Source organism: Hordeum vulgare, chromosome 7H (assembly GCF_904849725.1).
Source record: "Hordeum vulgare subsp. vulgare chromosome 7H, MorexV3_pseudomolecules_assembly, whole genome shotgun sequence".
NCBI classification, from domain to species: Eukaryota; Viridiplantae; Streptophyta; class Magnoliopsida; order Poales; family Poaceae; genus Hordeum; species Hordeum vulgare.
The window spans coordinates 623,025,679-623,040,450 of NC_058524.1; the positions used below are offsets into that span (position 1 = coordinate 623,025,679).

At 47.5% G+C, this 14,772-nt stretch overlaps 2 protein-coding genes and 1 pseudogene across 2 annotated transcripts; 1 reads left to right on the forward strand and 2 right to left on the reverse strand.

Annotated features, from left to right (window-relative positions):
* Positions 1-5,290: 5,290 nt before the first annotated feature.
* On the forward strand, positions 5,291-6,318 carry LOC123409596 (annotated as a pseudogene).
* Positions 6,319-6,385: 67 nt separating this feature from the next.
* Positions 6,386-9,252, reverse strand: LOC123407918. The gene is made up of 3 exons (XM_045101160.1): positions 7,395-9,252; positions 6,965-7,055; positions 6,386-6,842 (listed from the first exon to the last, which is right to left on the reverse strand). Exons 1-3 carry the CDS (start codon positions 9,168-9,170, stop codon positions 6,643-6,645), a joined length of 2,067 nt encoding a protein of 688 aa, XP_044957095.1. The 5' UTR covers positions 9,171-9,252; the 3' UTR covers positions 6,386-6,642.
* Positions 9,253-10,958: 1,706 nt separating this feature from the next.
* Positions 10,959-14,417, reverse strand: LOC123407289 (clathrin light chain 2). Its single transcript, XM_045100395.1, has 3 exons — positions 14,020-14,417; positions 11,889-12,042; positions 10,959-11,772 (listed from the first exon to the last, which is right to left on the reverse strand). Exons 1-3 carry the CDS (start codon positions 14,343-14,345, stop codon positions 11,323-11,325), a joined length of 930 nt encoding a protein of 309 aa, XP_044956330.1. The 5' UTR covers positions 14,346-14,417; the 3' UTR covers positions 10,959-11,322.
* Positions 14,418-14,772: the final 355 nt, after the last annotated feature.

Genomic DNA, 14,772 nt, shown 5'->3' on the forward strand with positions numbered 1-14,772 from the left:
GTATTTTCGAAGGTGTTAGTAGTGTAGGTCTTAGTGAAGGTCTTGCTTTGTGCTGGCACGAGAGTCTTACTATCAAAATTAAGTCATGCTCAAGTTGGTACATCGATGCTTTTTTCATGATGGTACGGATAAACCCCCATGGTGGCTCACTTGTGTCTACGGTGAACCGTGAACGGAAAATCACCATTTCATGTGGGAGACCATGCAACAACTACAGGAAGAATCCGACATGCCACGTGTTTATTGATGGATGACTTCAATGAGGCACTTTGGCAATTTGAGCACTTCTTGGTTACTCCACGGCTGGAAGGTCAAATGGCTGCCTTCCTGGAAGTTATCTCGGTATCGGAATTTACTGACCTCTTTTCTTAGGTATACCATACACATATGATAATGGGAGGCCAGTCCGGGTGAATATGTGCGAGTACGGCGACCGCATCGCCATCGATGATTGCTGGCGGGATTTTTTTTCAAATGGCCAGATGGTCCATCCAAACAAGTGTACAGTCAAGCTACGGCGTAGTTTATCAATCCTGCCAAATACTTCTTTATGTTTGGTAGCTCATGTCCAGAAGCGATACAAGGCGAGATCAAACAAGTGCTCGATGTGGATCGTCACTCTATCGAGGCCAAATACCTTGGGTTTACAACACCCAAAGGTTGGATGCTCAAAGGAAAAATTCAAAACCTCCAATCCCGTCTAGCTAAGAGGATCCTTTTGTGGGGAGATCCATCCCAAGATGACAGGGAAGTATTGAAAAAACTGGTAGACCAAGTGCTACCCACTTAAATCATGGGCGGCTTTAACCTTCCCTTTGGGTTGTGTGATGATCTCATTCGTATGATAAGAACGCTCGGTGGGAACCAGCAAATGGGAAGAGGAAAACACATTAGATGGCATGGGAGAACATGCTCAAACCTAAAAATAAGCCATCATGGATTCAAAGATATTTGTTTGTTTAACCAAGTCCTCCTCTCTTGTCAAACTTGGAGGATCTTATGGTACCTGATTTGTTGTATACGTAGTTACTTAAGGCAAAATATTGCCCCAACGGACTCTTCTCGGACAGTGGGTCGTCGACGTGGCATGCAATTTAGTACGAGATCTAGCGGCTAAAAAGGGCATCATATGGCGTGTCCACATCGGGCAAGCATATGGGCATGGCGAGATCCTTGGATACCAAGGAACCATCAACTTTGGCCCATCATCCCTAAAGGATGATAACGCCTTCACTGGGTGGCAAACTTCATTCGCACAGATGGTACTTGGAACAAGCAGCTCTTGCAACAGCACTTTCTTGCAGCTTTCATGAAAGAATTAATCAAGATCAATCCATCATCGTGAAACGAAGAGGACTTTAGTGAATGGCATCCCGGAGAAGTGAGAGGCATTCACTATGCAGAGTATGAACATATGCGCATGTAGGGGAGCAGCGCATCCAGTAGCTGACTGAGTGGCGAGTGATCAACCTGGAAGCTCATATGGCAATGTGAGGTGCTACCAAAGGTTTGTATCTTCGCATGGAAACTCGCATCAAACTCCCTAGCTACCCAGAAAATTATGTGCAGAAGAGGAATGGAACATGACCCGACTTGAACCATTTGTGGGCGCGGGTCGGAGGATGCCTTCCATTCCATGTTTCTATGCATGCACGTGAACTCTGGTTGTCCATGCGTCAGGAATGGAACCTTCCTGCTGAGCAGCTCTTGGTACCCAGCGGTCCTGAGTGGATCCTCGAAGCTCTGCATGAAATGACGACGCAACTATGCGTTATGACCCTTATGATTTTATGACGAATCAGGCATGCTCGCAATTAGGCCACCCATAGCAACCCCCTGCCAACAATTCAAGGTTCAAAAGACCTTGTCTTCAGCTACCAGAATTTCCTGATTCCCATCAAGCAGCAACCCAACGTAGATGTGGAGAAATGTAAGCAAGTGGTTGACAACGTCCAAAGTTGTGGCCAAATTTAGCATGCTTCGGGTGGCCTCCAGATGATCCGTAATAAATAGTTGCCACCGCCGGCCAATGGAGCCAAACTTAACATGGACGGCTCCTTCAAGCTTAATGGATCCGCGAGTACTTGAATGCCCCTTCGCGATTCACGGGCTCCTCTATTTTTGCTACCTGTAAGTATCTTTCCGACTAGCTAAAGCGGTCGATGAGAGTTAGCAATAGAGGGTGGTTTCGCCCTTACATTGCATTGCTCGTCACTCCCTCCAACTGTGAAGACGGACTATGTGGAAGCCATCTTCTTGGTGAACCCAGCAGCCACAAACACGCCGTGATACACATTGCGCGTCAAGACCATTCGTAAACTTATTCACAGAAGATATGTGTTTATTTTTAAGATCGATCACGAAGCCAACTCTGCAGGTCACGGCTTAGCACAGCTAGGTAGGGAGCAAAGGAAAACGGCTGTCTGGCTTGGAAATTTTCCTCCGGTAATTTGCGGATGCCATGAAATGGATTGTCCTTTTCCAAAAACGAACATGGATTGTATTTCTATTTCTAGCTAATATATTCACTCTTATATGTGTTCTTACAACAGAGAGATTGTATGTGATTTTGTTACAAAAACAAATAGAATTTTGCTACTATATCAAGAAAATAAATACAGAAGGTTAATTCCGTTTTCTTGATGCGTTGAGCAAGGTGTTGAGGGAGACGTCAAAATGAGGAAACGAGCAGAAAGGGAAAGGCGGGTTTCAAACTCAAGAAGGGTAAGTACGTCTTCTAAGAACAGAAACGGGAAATCAAAACCCCAAAACGACAACACCCCCCCCCCCCCCCCCCTTCCATTCCCCACTCCACTCCACCCTAATGGCGTAGCCGGCGCCACCCATCCCCGACGTCCCTCCACAGCCGCCGTGCAGCCCGGAGGCGCAAGCGAGCCTCCCGGACCACCTTATGAAGGCGATCCTCCTCCGCGTCCCCACGACCGCCGACCTCGCCTGGGCCTCCATGATCCTTGGTGTAGCTGGGGGATACTTACTCCTACATGGGTTTCCACACGATGACCCGGACTCGTTCCCTTCGTTCGAAATGCCAGAGCTGAACTGCTTTTCACTGAATCTCCAGACTATGAAGGTCGAGCGGTTCTGTTGGAGTGACCACATGATCCATTGCAGGGACCACTGTATGCGGGTTTCCCGCCATCCTTGTCTCCACCAACTATTTGAAGGGGGTAAGCTTGTTCTTATTTTCTGCTTGTATTGTCCATGCCATGTATAGGTCGGGATCGACACTGCAATATGATGCAAATATTAGCTAGGAGTAGTAGACTAGCTTTATATTAAAATCCATGTGCTTCGGATGTCATGCTGACGATTATGCCGATTAAATTTTTGTCCTTGGACTCCAATTACTTGGTTAGTTAACTTGATTAGAAAAGTTTGCAGACACATTTGGTACACAGGGTAACTGGGTACGTTTGGGTTCTCCTTTGGTATAGCGTAGCGTGTACGTGGGACAAACAAACTTGGTGATGAACATTTATGGCTATTGTTAGAACAAATCCGAGGCACTCCGTCGATCCACCAAAGAATAAGCAATCACAGCACGATGACGACACCGAGATTTGTTAACAAGGTTCGGGAAACTCGCCTACTTTTCGGGACGCTCCTCCCCGAGATACCGCAACATCGGCCACCCGGGCGCCGGCGCAAGCTGATAAGTCAATGCGTTTATTTGGTGGACCGAATGGAACACGTACATAGGCACCATTCATTCTATCTGCATACTGTTTACATGGGGATTACACTTCCCTGTAGTTGCAGTATATATGTGATAATCTGAATCAAGGGACATGATGGCCAGAATTATTGCACCTAAATCTAGTACTAGCTACAATTTGATGATTCGATCGCCAGCTGAGCTAAAGTGTGAGCTTCAATGTTATAGACCCTTCAGACATTGAAAACCTCAACTGAATCGGGATCTGTAATGGTACGCAAGTCTGTTAATATGCCTCTGGTTTGCCAGCTGAATCTGGTTTTGCTGTCAAAGATGGTAGAGGTAAGTTGTCTGTGAGAATGGCTGTGAAGGCCCCATCTTTCACAGCAAAGCAGCTGCAAGTTTGGTAGACCCCGAGATTCCGCTTGAAGCTTAAGTGGCCTGGAAGTAATACAGCTATGATTTTGGCTTCCAACCTGTTATCGCCTTATTTGATATGTATATGTATATAGCCCTTGCTTTTGTGTTTCCATAACTGGTTGATGGGTCTCGTTCCTACCATTCAGCATCTGTGACTGTGAGTAAGTATCCTGCTTATTGTAGACAGCTTGAATATGTCTATTGTCGATCCCTGCATCGATGAAAAAATTTGTGCCTTGCATTTCCTTTTTCACTTTCGGCGTCCCCTTGAGTTTGCTCCCTGATATTAGTTTTCTCCTCGAGAGAAAAGCAATTTGTGATTGCTTGTGCTGCATAGAAGACATGTATATGAGTTTTTTTTCCTCTGAAATAACTTGTGATTCCTGGATTTCCACATGAACGTAAAATTATTGCTTAGAGTGGCATGTGCGTTATTTGAGCTAGCAAGGTGAAGAATGATACTTGTAATGGATTATTCATCAAAGTTTTGCAAAAGAATATATGTTTTGATGTACCAAGGTCCAAGGATAAGCAAACCAAGCAGATAATGTGAATGGTATATTTCCTGCTCTCTTACCTGTTGGAAGAGATTTCCTCACCAGCCTCCATGCAAAGTTTGAATTATAGGAACTACTCCCTCCGTTCCTAAATATAAGTCTTTTTAGAGATTTCATTAGGGAACTACATACGGAACAAAATGGATGAATCTATATTCTAAAGTATGACTATATACATCCGTATGTAGTCCCTTAATGAAACCTCTAAAAAGTCTTATATTTAGGAACGGAGGGAGTCTATCTTTTGCTTTCCAAACAGCTCTTTTGAACTAGTAGAGAGAGGTCTGGGCTAGGGCTCTCCCTCTCACTCCATTACCTGTGAACAGAATCTATATGCACTTCCGGAGCAGAATTTTCCTGTAGGTGTTAGTTTCCAGCAAAGAAGATCCCTCGCCGCTAGTTTGAATGAGCAACATGAGTCTGTTTCATAATGCTAGCAGTGTCAACGAGGTTGATGTTACATAGTTTTTCGTTGGGGAGCCAAAGATCTTGACTACATCGTTTTTGGTTGGGGAGGACTACATAGTTTTTGGTTTGGGAGCCAAAGATCTTGACTACATAGTTTTTGGTTGGGGAGCCAAAGATCTTGACTAGGGGAGAGTACGCACAGTCTCTCGGTTGATCATGGATATTGATCATGGATGATGACGACGGCAACACCAGATACTCCGACGTGCTCCTCCACGACGCCGAGAAGCTGTACCAGGAAATTACGCAGCAGCCTGGGTGATACCGCGGCTCCTCTGAGAAGCTGGCGGCGCTCCTATGCCACTCCAGTGGGTACTAGGATGAGCTGCTGTGGGGTGGTGCCTGCCTAGATGTACATGGCCACAAGGAACTCCCAGGATCTCGGCTTCTTCTCAACAGGCTGCGGCTCCTCCTCAGCCCGGGCTACCCCTGCGAGAAAATGCTGAGCGGATTCCAAGCCCAAAATGACAATGCTATGTGCTCCTATCTGCCTGTATTCAAGCTATTCAACTTAAATAAAGGTTGCTGGCTAGTTCTTCTCCTCCTACTCTGGCTATCCAGCTCCACCTGCTCCCAAGTTGATACTGATATTTGGAATGTTTTTGCGGGAGTGACTGACAAAGCTCAACCACGGATGGCCTCGGCCGCTTCAGTACGTTGTCAATGCGTCTTTCTTTGCTTCTTTGTAGGCCCATATCTGGACGCCGCAGGCAACAGATGGGGTTATTATGCTCTTCACAGTAATCCTACATTACTTAGCATGAATATAAATAAATTGATGATAAGTCGATTTGCAGCTTGATTACATCTTAGGCAAGAACCCGCTGCAACATTGTCGGTTCTGGAAACAAGTACCCAGAACGTGTTCATCACATAGGGGCATCGATCCCTTATGACGATGTTAAGTACGGACGCAAAGGAGATACATGATGGAAGCAGAGTAAGAAGGCAAACCCTAATATCAGCCTCGGAGTAATGGTTGCTGCTCCTGACAGGCATGATGGCTACAAAGATGTCGGTGACGACTGCAACTACACGGGGCCTTCTCTTACAGCAAATGTTGGTCTGGTTGCAGCACTGATTTCCCTACCTGACGTTGGCACTGCAGGCAAAAGTGGTGCAGTTGATAAGAACACAATATTCTCAGTAATTCCCTCCATGCAGAGCACAGGCCACAGACAGAATTCTAAATTCTGAACCTCTCAGAAATTGCATGCATGATGAAATTGATGGTCAGTATCAAACAAATAATCCGCCAACCATATACTGGAACTTGTGTGCAATTTCTTAAATTAGTTCTGGGATCCTTGTTATTCATATGCAAAGCTCATCTGTGAAGGTTCTTCCTTCCTGTTGAAATGCCAAGCTTTTAACTCAAATTGTACAGGAGCGACTTCCTGGTCGGTCGTCGCAGTAAAAGATTTCTGTAACCTTCATACATACAGCTGGCTTTATCTTATTTCACTCATCTATATCTTCAACCCAAATACAACACACGACTAATGGCACTCCCATGCCAATTCATTGTAGCCATCGTCCATGGTAGTTAAGCTCCGATATGCACGACGACAGCGCTTCCCGTACCATCTTGTTGTTGCCCTCTACATATAAAACATCTTCAAACAGACTCTTTGCCTGCTCCAGAAGCCTTATCTTCTCCTTGTTGTTCCGAGAGCGCAGCTGGGACCGCTGCTGCAGCGCGCTGCCCCATCTGTAGAGAGCTGAAACGCCACATCACTTACACGTGAGCATCATACATAATCAACAACCAGAGGTAGGAAATGAAGCATCCATGTTAAAACTTGTAGGGAAATTCAGGCCAAAAAACTGAGCAGCATCGTACCTTCTGGAGCATAAGTGTTGCTTTTGGATAACATGGCATCAAACTTATCGATCGCAGCCAAATACACCCGATCAGCATCAACTGCCGCTTCCTGCATCAATTTTTTTCTAGTAAGTGTAACTATAACAGCAAGTTTCAAATCAATTACACAAATAGTAAAAAAAAAACATAAAACAACCTAAATACTTAGCAGCATCTTACTTTGTCAGGACTTGTTGTATGCCAAGTATTTGAGCTTCTAGGCTGTGGATGCTGAGTTAAATGATTACAACAGAATTGGAATAGATGTTTATCATTTTCATTTTACCAGCATGACAGTGCAACTACACGGCAGTGCTTATACCCCACACCACAAAGGCAGTAATACTGTATGTAAACTAAAATAGATGTTTATCCTTAGCATGTGTATAGGAAGGTCAATGTCCAATACCGGTCCGATGTCGGAAAGCAGTTGGCCACGAAAGATAAGAGCCAGTCCCCAATTGTACAGCGCCTTGACATCGCCCGAATCAATTGACACAGCCGTCCTATAGCTTCTCCCAGCCTCAACAAGGAGGCTCTCACACTCCTCGCAAACACCCACAAGTGCGGACGAAATGTTCTCTCTATTAAGGATCCTTCTATCCAGCTTCCTGGACCGTGAGACACGCTCCCCTCCGTTAATATAAGCCCCGCTGTTGGCCAGAAGTGTCCTCAGCTCACGGCTAATCTTGAGCTTGAGCTCCCCATGGAGGAGGTAGGTGTTCCCTAGCTGTCCGACCGCTACCAGGCTCGTCGGCCTCAAAGCCGCGGCGGTGGACAGAAGCCTTGCTGACCTATACAGCAACGCGTCCGCGGCCTCTTCGTCGTCCCTGGCCATCATGCATTCCCTCGCCTTCCTCAAGATCTCTGCAGCCTCCTTGACGTTTCGGCCGAACTCTTCAGCATCTGAACCCACGGCAGCACCAACCTCATCATCATCTGTAAGTGGTTGCTCATCAACACTGGCAGCAGCGCTGCCCACAAATTCATCAGCCGACATCCCCCGTGCTCCACCTACTTGGCTCTCACCGCCGTCGCGGCGCTCGATCTTCACCCTGTACGACCTGTCCCGGATCTCGAGGGTCCTCTCCAGCAAAGAGGACTCGGCGGCGGCGAACCTGCCGCCTTCTTCAAAGCGACCGTCGCTCCTCACCCTGCCGCCTTCTTGAAAGGGGCCATCATTTCGCGCCCTGCCGCCACGGCCGTGCCTGTGCTTGGACACCAGCCTCTCCAGCCGGTCGTCGTCTTCCTGCCCGCTCTCAGACCTGAACCCTGCATCCTCCAACCCATCGGCAGAATCATCCTTGCCGTCGAACGGCAGCATGTAGAGCAGCAGGGCGCTTCCAACGGCCGCTGAATCAACCGGCTTTTGTTCCCCGTCCCCTTGCTGAACATGAGCTACAACAGAGCCTGAATTACTCTTGGCATCGGTCGTAGCAGCAGCATCAGCGGCAGCGGCCTTGGCGGGCTTCTTGCGCGGCGAGGCGAAGCTGAGCTCCCGCAGGGCGTCCTTGGCCCAGCCCCCGACGTAGCCGGCGACCTCCCTGGCCACCTCGCCCAGCGCGGCGTCTCCGCCACCGCTGGCCTGGGCAGGGCCGCCCGCCGCGGCCGCGCACTCCAGGAGCGCATCGCGCGCGCGGTCGAGGGGCTCGAGGATGGGGCGGCCCCTGTCGCCGTCGGTCAGGAGGCGGTCCTTGAGGGAGAGGAGGCGGGCGTCGAGATCCGCGAGGAGGGCGGCGAGGCGCTGGGTGGAGGACCCGCCGGGGGCGGGGGCGAGGTGCCTGGCGGTGGCGAATCCGGCGGCGAAGACGGCGGCGAGGAGCGGGACAGGCGGGAGGCGGGAGAGGGAGAGCGCGGCGACCGGGATGAGGAGGAGGAGCGGGGCGGCGGCGAGGGACTGCTGCGTGATGCGGAGGAAGGGGAGGCCCAGGGGAGCCTCGTCGGCGGCCGGGAGGTCGGCCCAGCCGTTGTATGACGCGGCGGATAAGGAGGAGGAGCAGCGGGTGGGTGTGGATGTGGAGGGTCGATGCGGGCGGGATCGGACGGGGAGGAGGAGGAGGTGCGGGTGGCGAGATGGTCTCGGCGGCCGCGGGAGCAGGGGGAGGAAGAGGGGCTGCGACGAGGAGGAAGGAGGAGGGAGGGGAGAAATGGCGGCGGCGGAGGAGGAGCATGCGGCGGCCGCCATTATCCCTCCTCGCCTTTTTTTCAGTGCGAAATATCCCACCTTTTCCTACATGTCACAATTCTCCGTGGGACAGGACGAGGGATTCACATTCACCCCCTCTTTACTCTTTTCTTAATACAGTATAAATGATCAAATCTTTTATAGGAGTAGATCTTAAACACCTGACACAAAATCTCATCACATGACGAAAAACCTTAACCTCACCGTCCCATAGACACGGCAATCTACGTCGAACCTCCCTCGACCAAACTCTAAGAGGATCAAAGCCCGAAAGACAAATACGAAGAAGAAGTGTAGTCATCTACCCGGACTAAAATATGTAACTTAAACTACAAACCAGAATGAAGGCACTGGGATCCCTCCCCCCCCCCCCCCCCCCCCCCCCCGGCGCCAGGCCGTCACTAGCCGTTGGAGAAGTGGATAGAGGGGAAACGAGTCCACGGGCTCATCGATGAAGTCTGGGGAAGAAAAATTTCCTACCTGCCTAGCGATAGTTCAGAAAAACGAGAGAAAGTCTATCTGAGTCCATACTTCGATTCATCCCGCTAAAACAGTAAAATCTCTAATACTCCGTTGAAGTACTTAATTTTTTTTATAAAAGGTTGTGAAATAGCAAAGGCCTGAAAAATATAAAAAATAACTGGATTTTTTTGTAACATACAAAATTTGAGCTATAATCCTTAAAAACACTGTGTGAAGAATAATAGGGTCCCAATTTTCTTTTGTTCACTAAGAGTATCACGAGTGTCACTACTTTATGAAACATCACACATGAGTAGAATGGTAGAGATTTTGTTATTTTTTCTATTTTTTAAGTACTAGAGATTTTAAGGAAATTGTTAATTTAAGTACTAGAGATTTTAAGGAAATTGTTAATTTAAGTAGGAAATTGTTAATTTAAGTACGAAGTAGAGATTTTAAGTACGAAACATCACTACTTTACGAAACATCACACGGGATTGTTTAGGGAAATTTGTTAATTTTCTATTTTTTTTTAAGTAGTAGAGATTTTAAGAATTTGACTGTTTAGGTTAATTTGTTAAAAAAAAAAATTTAAGTATTAGAAATTTTAAGAATTTGATCGTCCGGACTGGTTAGGGGAATTTGTTAATTTTTTTTATACTTTTAAACAGTAGAGATTTTAAGAATTTGATCATCGGGACTGTTTAAGAGAATTTATTGAAATTTTTTATATTTTTTCAAACAGTAGAGATTTTAAGAATTTGATTGTCCTGGCTGTTTAAGGGAATTTGTTAATTTTTTTATGATATAGTTTTTTTGTAGTTTACTATTCCCTCCGTCCCAAAATAAATGTCTCAATCTTAGTAGTATAATTTTGTATTAATTAAAGCTATTAAAAATTTAAGACACTTATTTTAAAACAGAGGGAGTAATTTTTATAATTTTTAGATTTGTAGATATTTTTACTGTTCTAACGGGTGAAAGACAGCACATAACTCTTTAGATGGATTGTCGGGTACGATGGGCCGTGGCAACGGGACAGTGAGCTGTGGCCAGGCGGCTATATGATTTTTTGGGTGACTTACATAAAAAGGTAATCAATTTGTGTGAAACTGTTGCATTTCTCATATTGAACCGAAAAATTCCACAACTAAAATTTGTACAATAATTTTCACAAAAAAAGGATGCGACAATAAGAGCATTCAAGCCACAGCAATGCAAACCACATCATCACAGTATCCAACTTCACTTCCATAAACTAGGATAGCACTGAACTTGAGATGAAAAACCAAATGATAGTAATATATGCAACATCAACCACAGGTCTAATACCAAAAATCCAACACTTGATGATAAATATACAAACACATACAGTAGCAGCAACAGCCTTACCTTATTCTTACCAGTCCCCTCTTTCCCTCTACAAAATGCAATGACAATAACGAATAAAGTTTGTTTGGTCCCATAAGTAACAACCCTCCTGCTCATAATAACAAACTCAAATTAATAATAGTACACTGCGTGTATCCCCGCCATGATTTCCTGTGGTGAACTCAAGACAATTTCACCACCTCGTATTGCATGTGGCCTTCCACGCTCCTTCCCCATCCATCTCTCCTGGAACAACTCTACTGACACCCAAATATAACCCTACTGCGAAGGATTAGCGGCTGACCGAAGCCACCTTCGTTCAGGCAGCTGCGATGGGCTCAGCTGGTGGTGCAGGAGCTGCTGCCTCGGGGGCAGCGGCAGCGGGTGCGGCCTTCTCCATCTCAGGGACAGTGCCATTAGCAGGGGCGTCCTTGGCAGCAGGTGTCGCTGCAGCCTTAGCACCGTCCTTGCCGGCAGCGGCCGGAGCTCCATCCTTCCCAGCGGCTGCCACGGCAGGTGGTGGAGGTGGCTTCATGTGTGGTGGCGGTGTGTGCTTCAGTTTCGACAGGATCTGGCGCATCCGTGCCATGTCGGTGGCCTTCCCAGGCTTGGGGCCCTGGACCACGATGATTCCGGGCTTCTTGTCCTTGTCTTTCTTCCCCGTCCTCTTTTCGATGTGTGCAATCTCCTGTGGGATGAGCTCGGATATCGCCTTCCAGTACTGCTTGTCTGCGCCCTTGTGGAACTTCTCCTGGTTGGAAAGGAAAAGCTGATGCCAAGCAGTAACACAAGGAGAGAACAAAAGCAGATGTCAGGTAACCATGTGTTGTTCAAAAAAATAGCCACAGAGAATACACAGGGTCATGATGTTAAAGAATACTGCACCTTCTCCCTTTCCCGGTTGTGATCCTTGCTTGTCTCAAGGTTCAGCTTGCGCTTCTCGACGAAACCCTTCTTGAACTCTTCAGCTTCAAGGATGATTTGGCTCCTCAGCTCCTTCTCGTGCTTCTCCTTTTCCTCCAGAAGGAGTGCATTTTGACTGTTCACACATGGTGTTAGCATTTACATTTGCACAACACAGATGAAATCAAGGAGTAAAAATAGCAGTATTTATTCTCTCACAGATATGGCCTCTGTTCAAGATGTTTAATGCAACACTAGTGTTGTAGTTGATGATATAGAACAGGGCCTACAACAATTTATATAAAGACATCCTTTGGCCCGGAAGCAAACACTTCCTATAGGGGGGAATAATATTAACATAATCAAGAACCCTCATTTAGTTTCTGGAAAGCTCTCTTTTTGGACACAGCACTTCGACTACCTACATAGTGTAATATTTATATTGGTTAACTGGAAGAGGAAGTCGTATGCACATTTTTCTCAGCAAGTAGCCCAGTTTGATAAAACAAAAAGTGAACTTGAATCATACAAAAATGCAGACTTATGTGCATGAAAATGAACCTGTATTTATTTGCCACTATGATCTAGAAATAAGAACATGGGAAGTCGATTTCATTTTCAGTTCCCTATAGATAAAAAAACTAAAAGAGGCAGCTACACCCAGAAAGTCCTAGAGATTCAAACTTGCAGTTTCAGCATGCAAATCCGACTGAACCTTCTTGATTTGATATCCTCAACTACAAAATCCAAGGTTTAGATTGTGCACCTAATGTGCCTCAATATCCTCAACTAACACTTTTGCTTCGGTACACCCCCCTCCCCCCACAAAACATAGAAGGGGAAACGTATACCCATCTTGTATTGTACACTGCAGGCAGCCATACGTATACCCACCTCGTATTGCATACGTACAGCAGCCTGTAGTGTACAATAAGAGGTGGGTATACGTTCTCCTTTGTACGTTTTGTGTGTGTGGGGGGGGGGGGGGGGGGGGGGGGGTACCGAAGCACACCTAGGCATGTACACCCAGAAAATCCTAGCTTGCAGTTTCGTCATGCAAATCCGACTGAACCTTCTTGATTTGATATCCTCAACAACAAAATCCAAGGTTTAGATTGTGCACCTAATGTGCCTCAAGATCAGCTAATAACCCTGAGAACGTGTTGCATCAAGCTGAACCATTTTATCATATTAACAGGTCATGATGGAAAAAGTTGTGGCTGTAACACAAATATAATCATACAGCAAGAACACAACTTTGGTGACCAATTTGTACGGTAATCGCTCCTATGCAGCTAAATTTCTGCCACAAAAGCTGCAAAGACTGTAGATCACATCATCATATGGCAAAATGCCAAGCGACCATTTGCTTTAAGTTAAGCTAAGATCCTAGTGTACTGAAGCCGCAAAGGCACTGGGTCACACCATCATACAGCATGTGCACTGAATTTGAAGCAATAATTTATTCTTGTTCAGCTAAAATCCTAGTGTACAACTGAAGATGCGAAGACCGTGGATCACATCAACATATGGCAATTTCAGCTCCCTATTGGTAAAACCTAATGCTACAGTTACACCCAGAGAGTCCCATGCAGTAAAAATTGGGATTTGTTCATTTGATTCCGACTGCGGTTTGTTTATCTGACACCACCAGCTAAAATCCCAGATCTAAATTACCTAGTTAGCGTGTCTCAAGCATGGCTAACGGTGACAAGTCGCAGCAAGCTGAGTCATGGTGCAAATTCTTGCATCGGTCACTTCCAAGCAACTAAACAATAATAGTGATCAATTTGTAAGTCAATTGCTCTAATTCAGCTCGAATTTCTAGTGTAGTAAAGCTGGATGCACTGGATCAGATCATCACATGGCACTTGCACCGAATTTGAAGCAGGCCTTGGCCGAATCTAGACCACAACGATGGAATCTCGCGCGTACGGCAGCTCGGTGCCCCGGATAATGGCAAGCAGAAAGCCAGATCGCGACCCATCTAAGCAGATCTACGCCCTGGACGAACCCGCCCCGCCACGATCGCGCGGCTAGATCTAGCGGCACCAACCGCCCTGCCGGGTCAGATCCGGGCGGCGGTAGAGGGGAGGAAGTGAACGAGACGTACCGGCGCCACTCGCGGAGGAGGATGCCGTCGTCGGCCCCCATCTGGGCGGGGTCGGGGAGGACGGGGCCGGAGTCGGTGAAGAGGCCGTCGTCGTCCTCGTGGTGCATGCCGTTGCCGTTGGAGTCGGGCATGCCGAAGGGGTGCGCGGCGGCGGAGTCGTGGCGGAAGGCGTAGGGGTCGGGGGAGGCCGGGAAGTCGTCGCCGGCCCCGGAGACGTGGACGTCTGCCGCCGCGGGGGAGGAGCCGTCGGCGAAGCTGAGGAAGGGGTCGTCGTGGAAGGGCGCGGCGGCCGGGGAGGAGGTCGGGGAGTCGAAGGCGGTCGCCATGGACGGGCGATGGGGTGAGGATCTGGGGAGGGTGCTGGTGGTGGTGATCTGTGATGGGAAGTGGAATGGTGGTGGCGATGCGGGTGGTATATGGAGGTGGGGAAGGTCGTTAGCGCCCCAAATTACTGGACTGCCACTGCCCACCTTCCCTGCAAATGGGCCAACCATTGTGTTTTTTCTTTTTCTTTTTCTTTTTTAGGAACAACCATCATTGTTGGTTAGCAATCCCTGGTAACTCATTAGGGTGCCGATAAGACCCGGGACCCGGCATGTCCCCGGTCCCCGGCGCCGGCGGACGGATCCGTCGTATTTTTTGTCGGCGACCGGCAGAGCTCGAGAAGGGGCTCCCTCATCTATCATGGGACCGATGATTTGCTTCAACCATGAGTTACATCCGAGATCAATTACTTTCTGTCATGGATTTGGG

Bases quoted from the DNA above. Each gene is read 5' to 3' on its own strand.
- LOC123407918 (XM_045101160.1), bottom strand. From the start codon at position 9,170: ATGGCGGCCGCCGCATGCTCCTCCTCCGCCGCCGCCATTTCTCCCCTC. The intron at 7,056-7,394 runs GTATTGGACATT...AAATTGATGCAG, and splicing joins TGCTTTCCGACATCGGACCG to GAAGCGGCAGTTGATGCTGA. The intron at 6,843-6,964 runs GTACGATGCTGC...GTGGCGTTTCAG, and splicing joins CAACACTTATGCTCCAGAAG to CTCTCTACAGATGGGGCAGC.
- LOC123407289 (XM_045100395.1), bottom strand. From the start codon at position 14,345: ATGGCGACCGCCTTCGACTCCCCGACCTCCTCCCCGGCCGCCGCGCCC. The intron at 12,043-14,019 runs GTACGTCTCGTT...ATGTGTGAACAG, and splicing joins CTCCTCCGCGAGTGGCGCCG to TCAAAATGCACTCCTTCTGG. The intron at 11,773-11,888 runs GTGCAGTATTCT...GCTTGGCATCAG, and splicing joins ACAACCGGGAAAGGGAGAAG to CTTTTCCTTTCCAACCAGGA.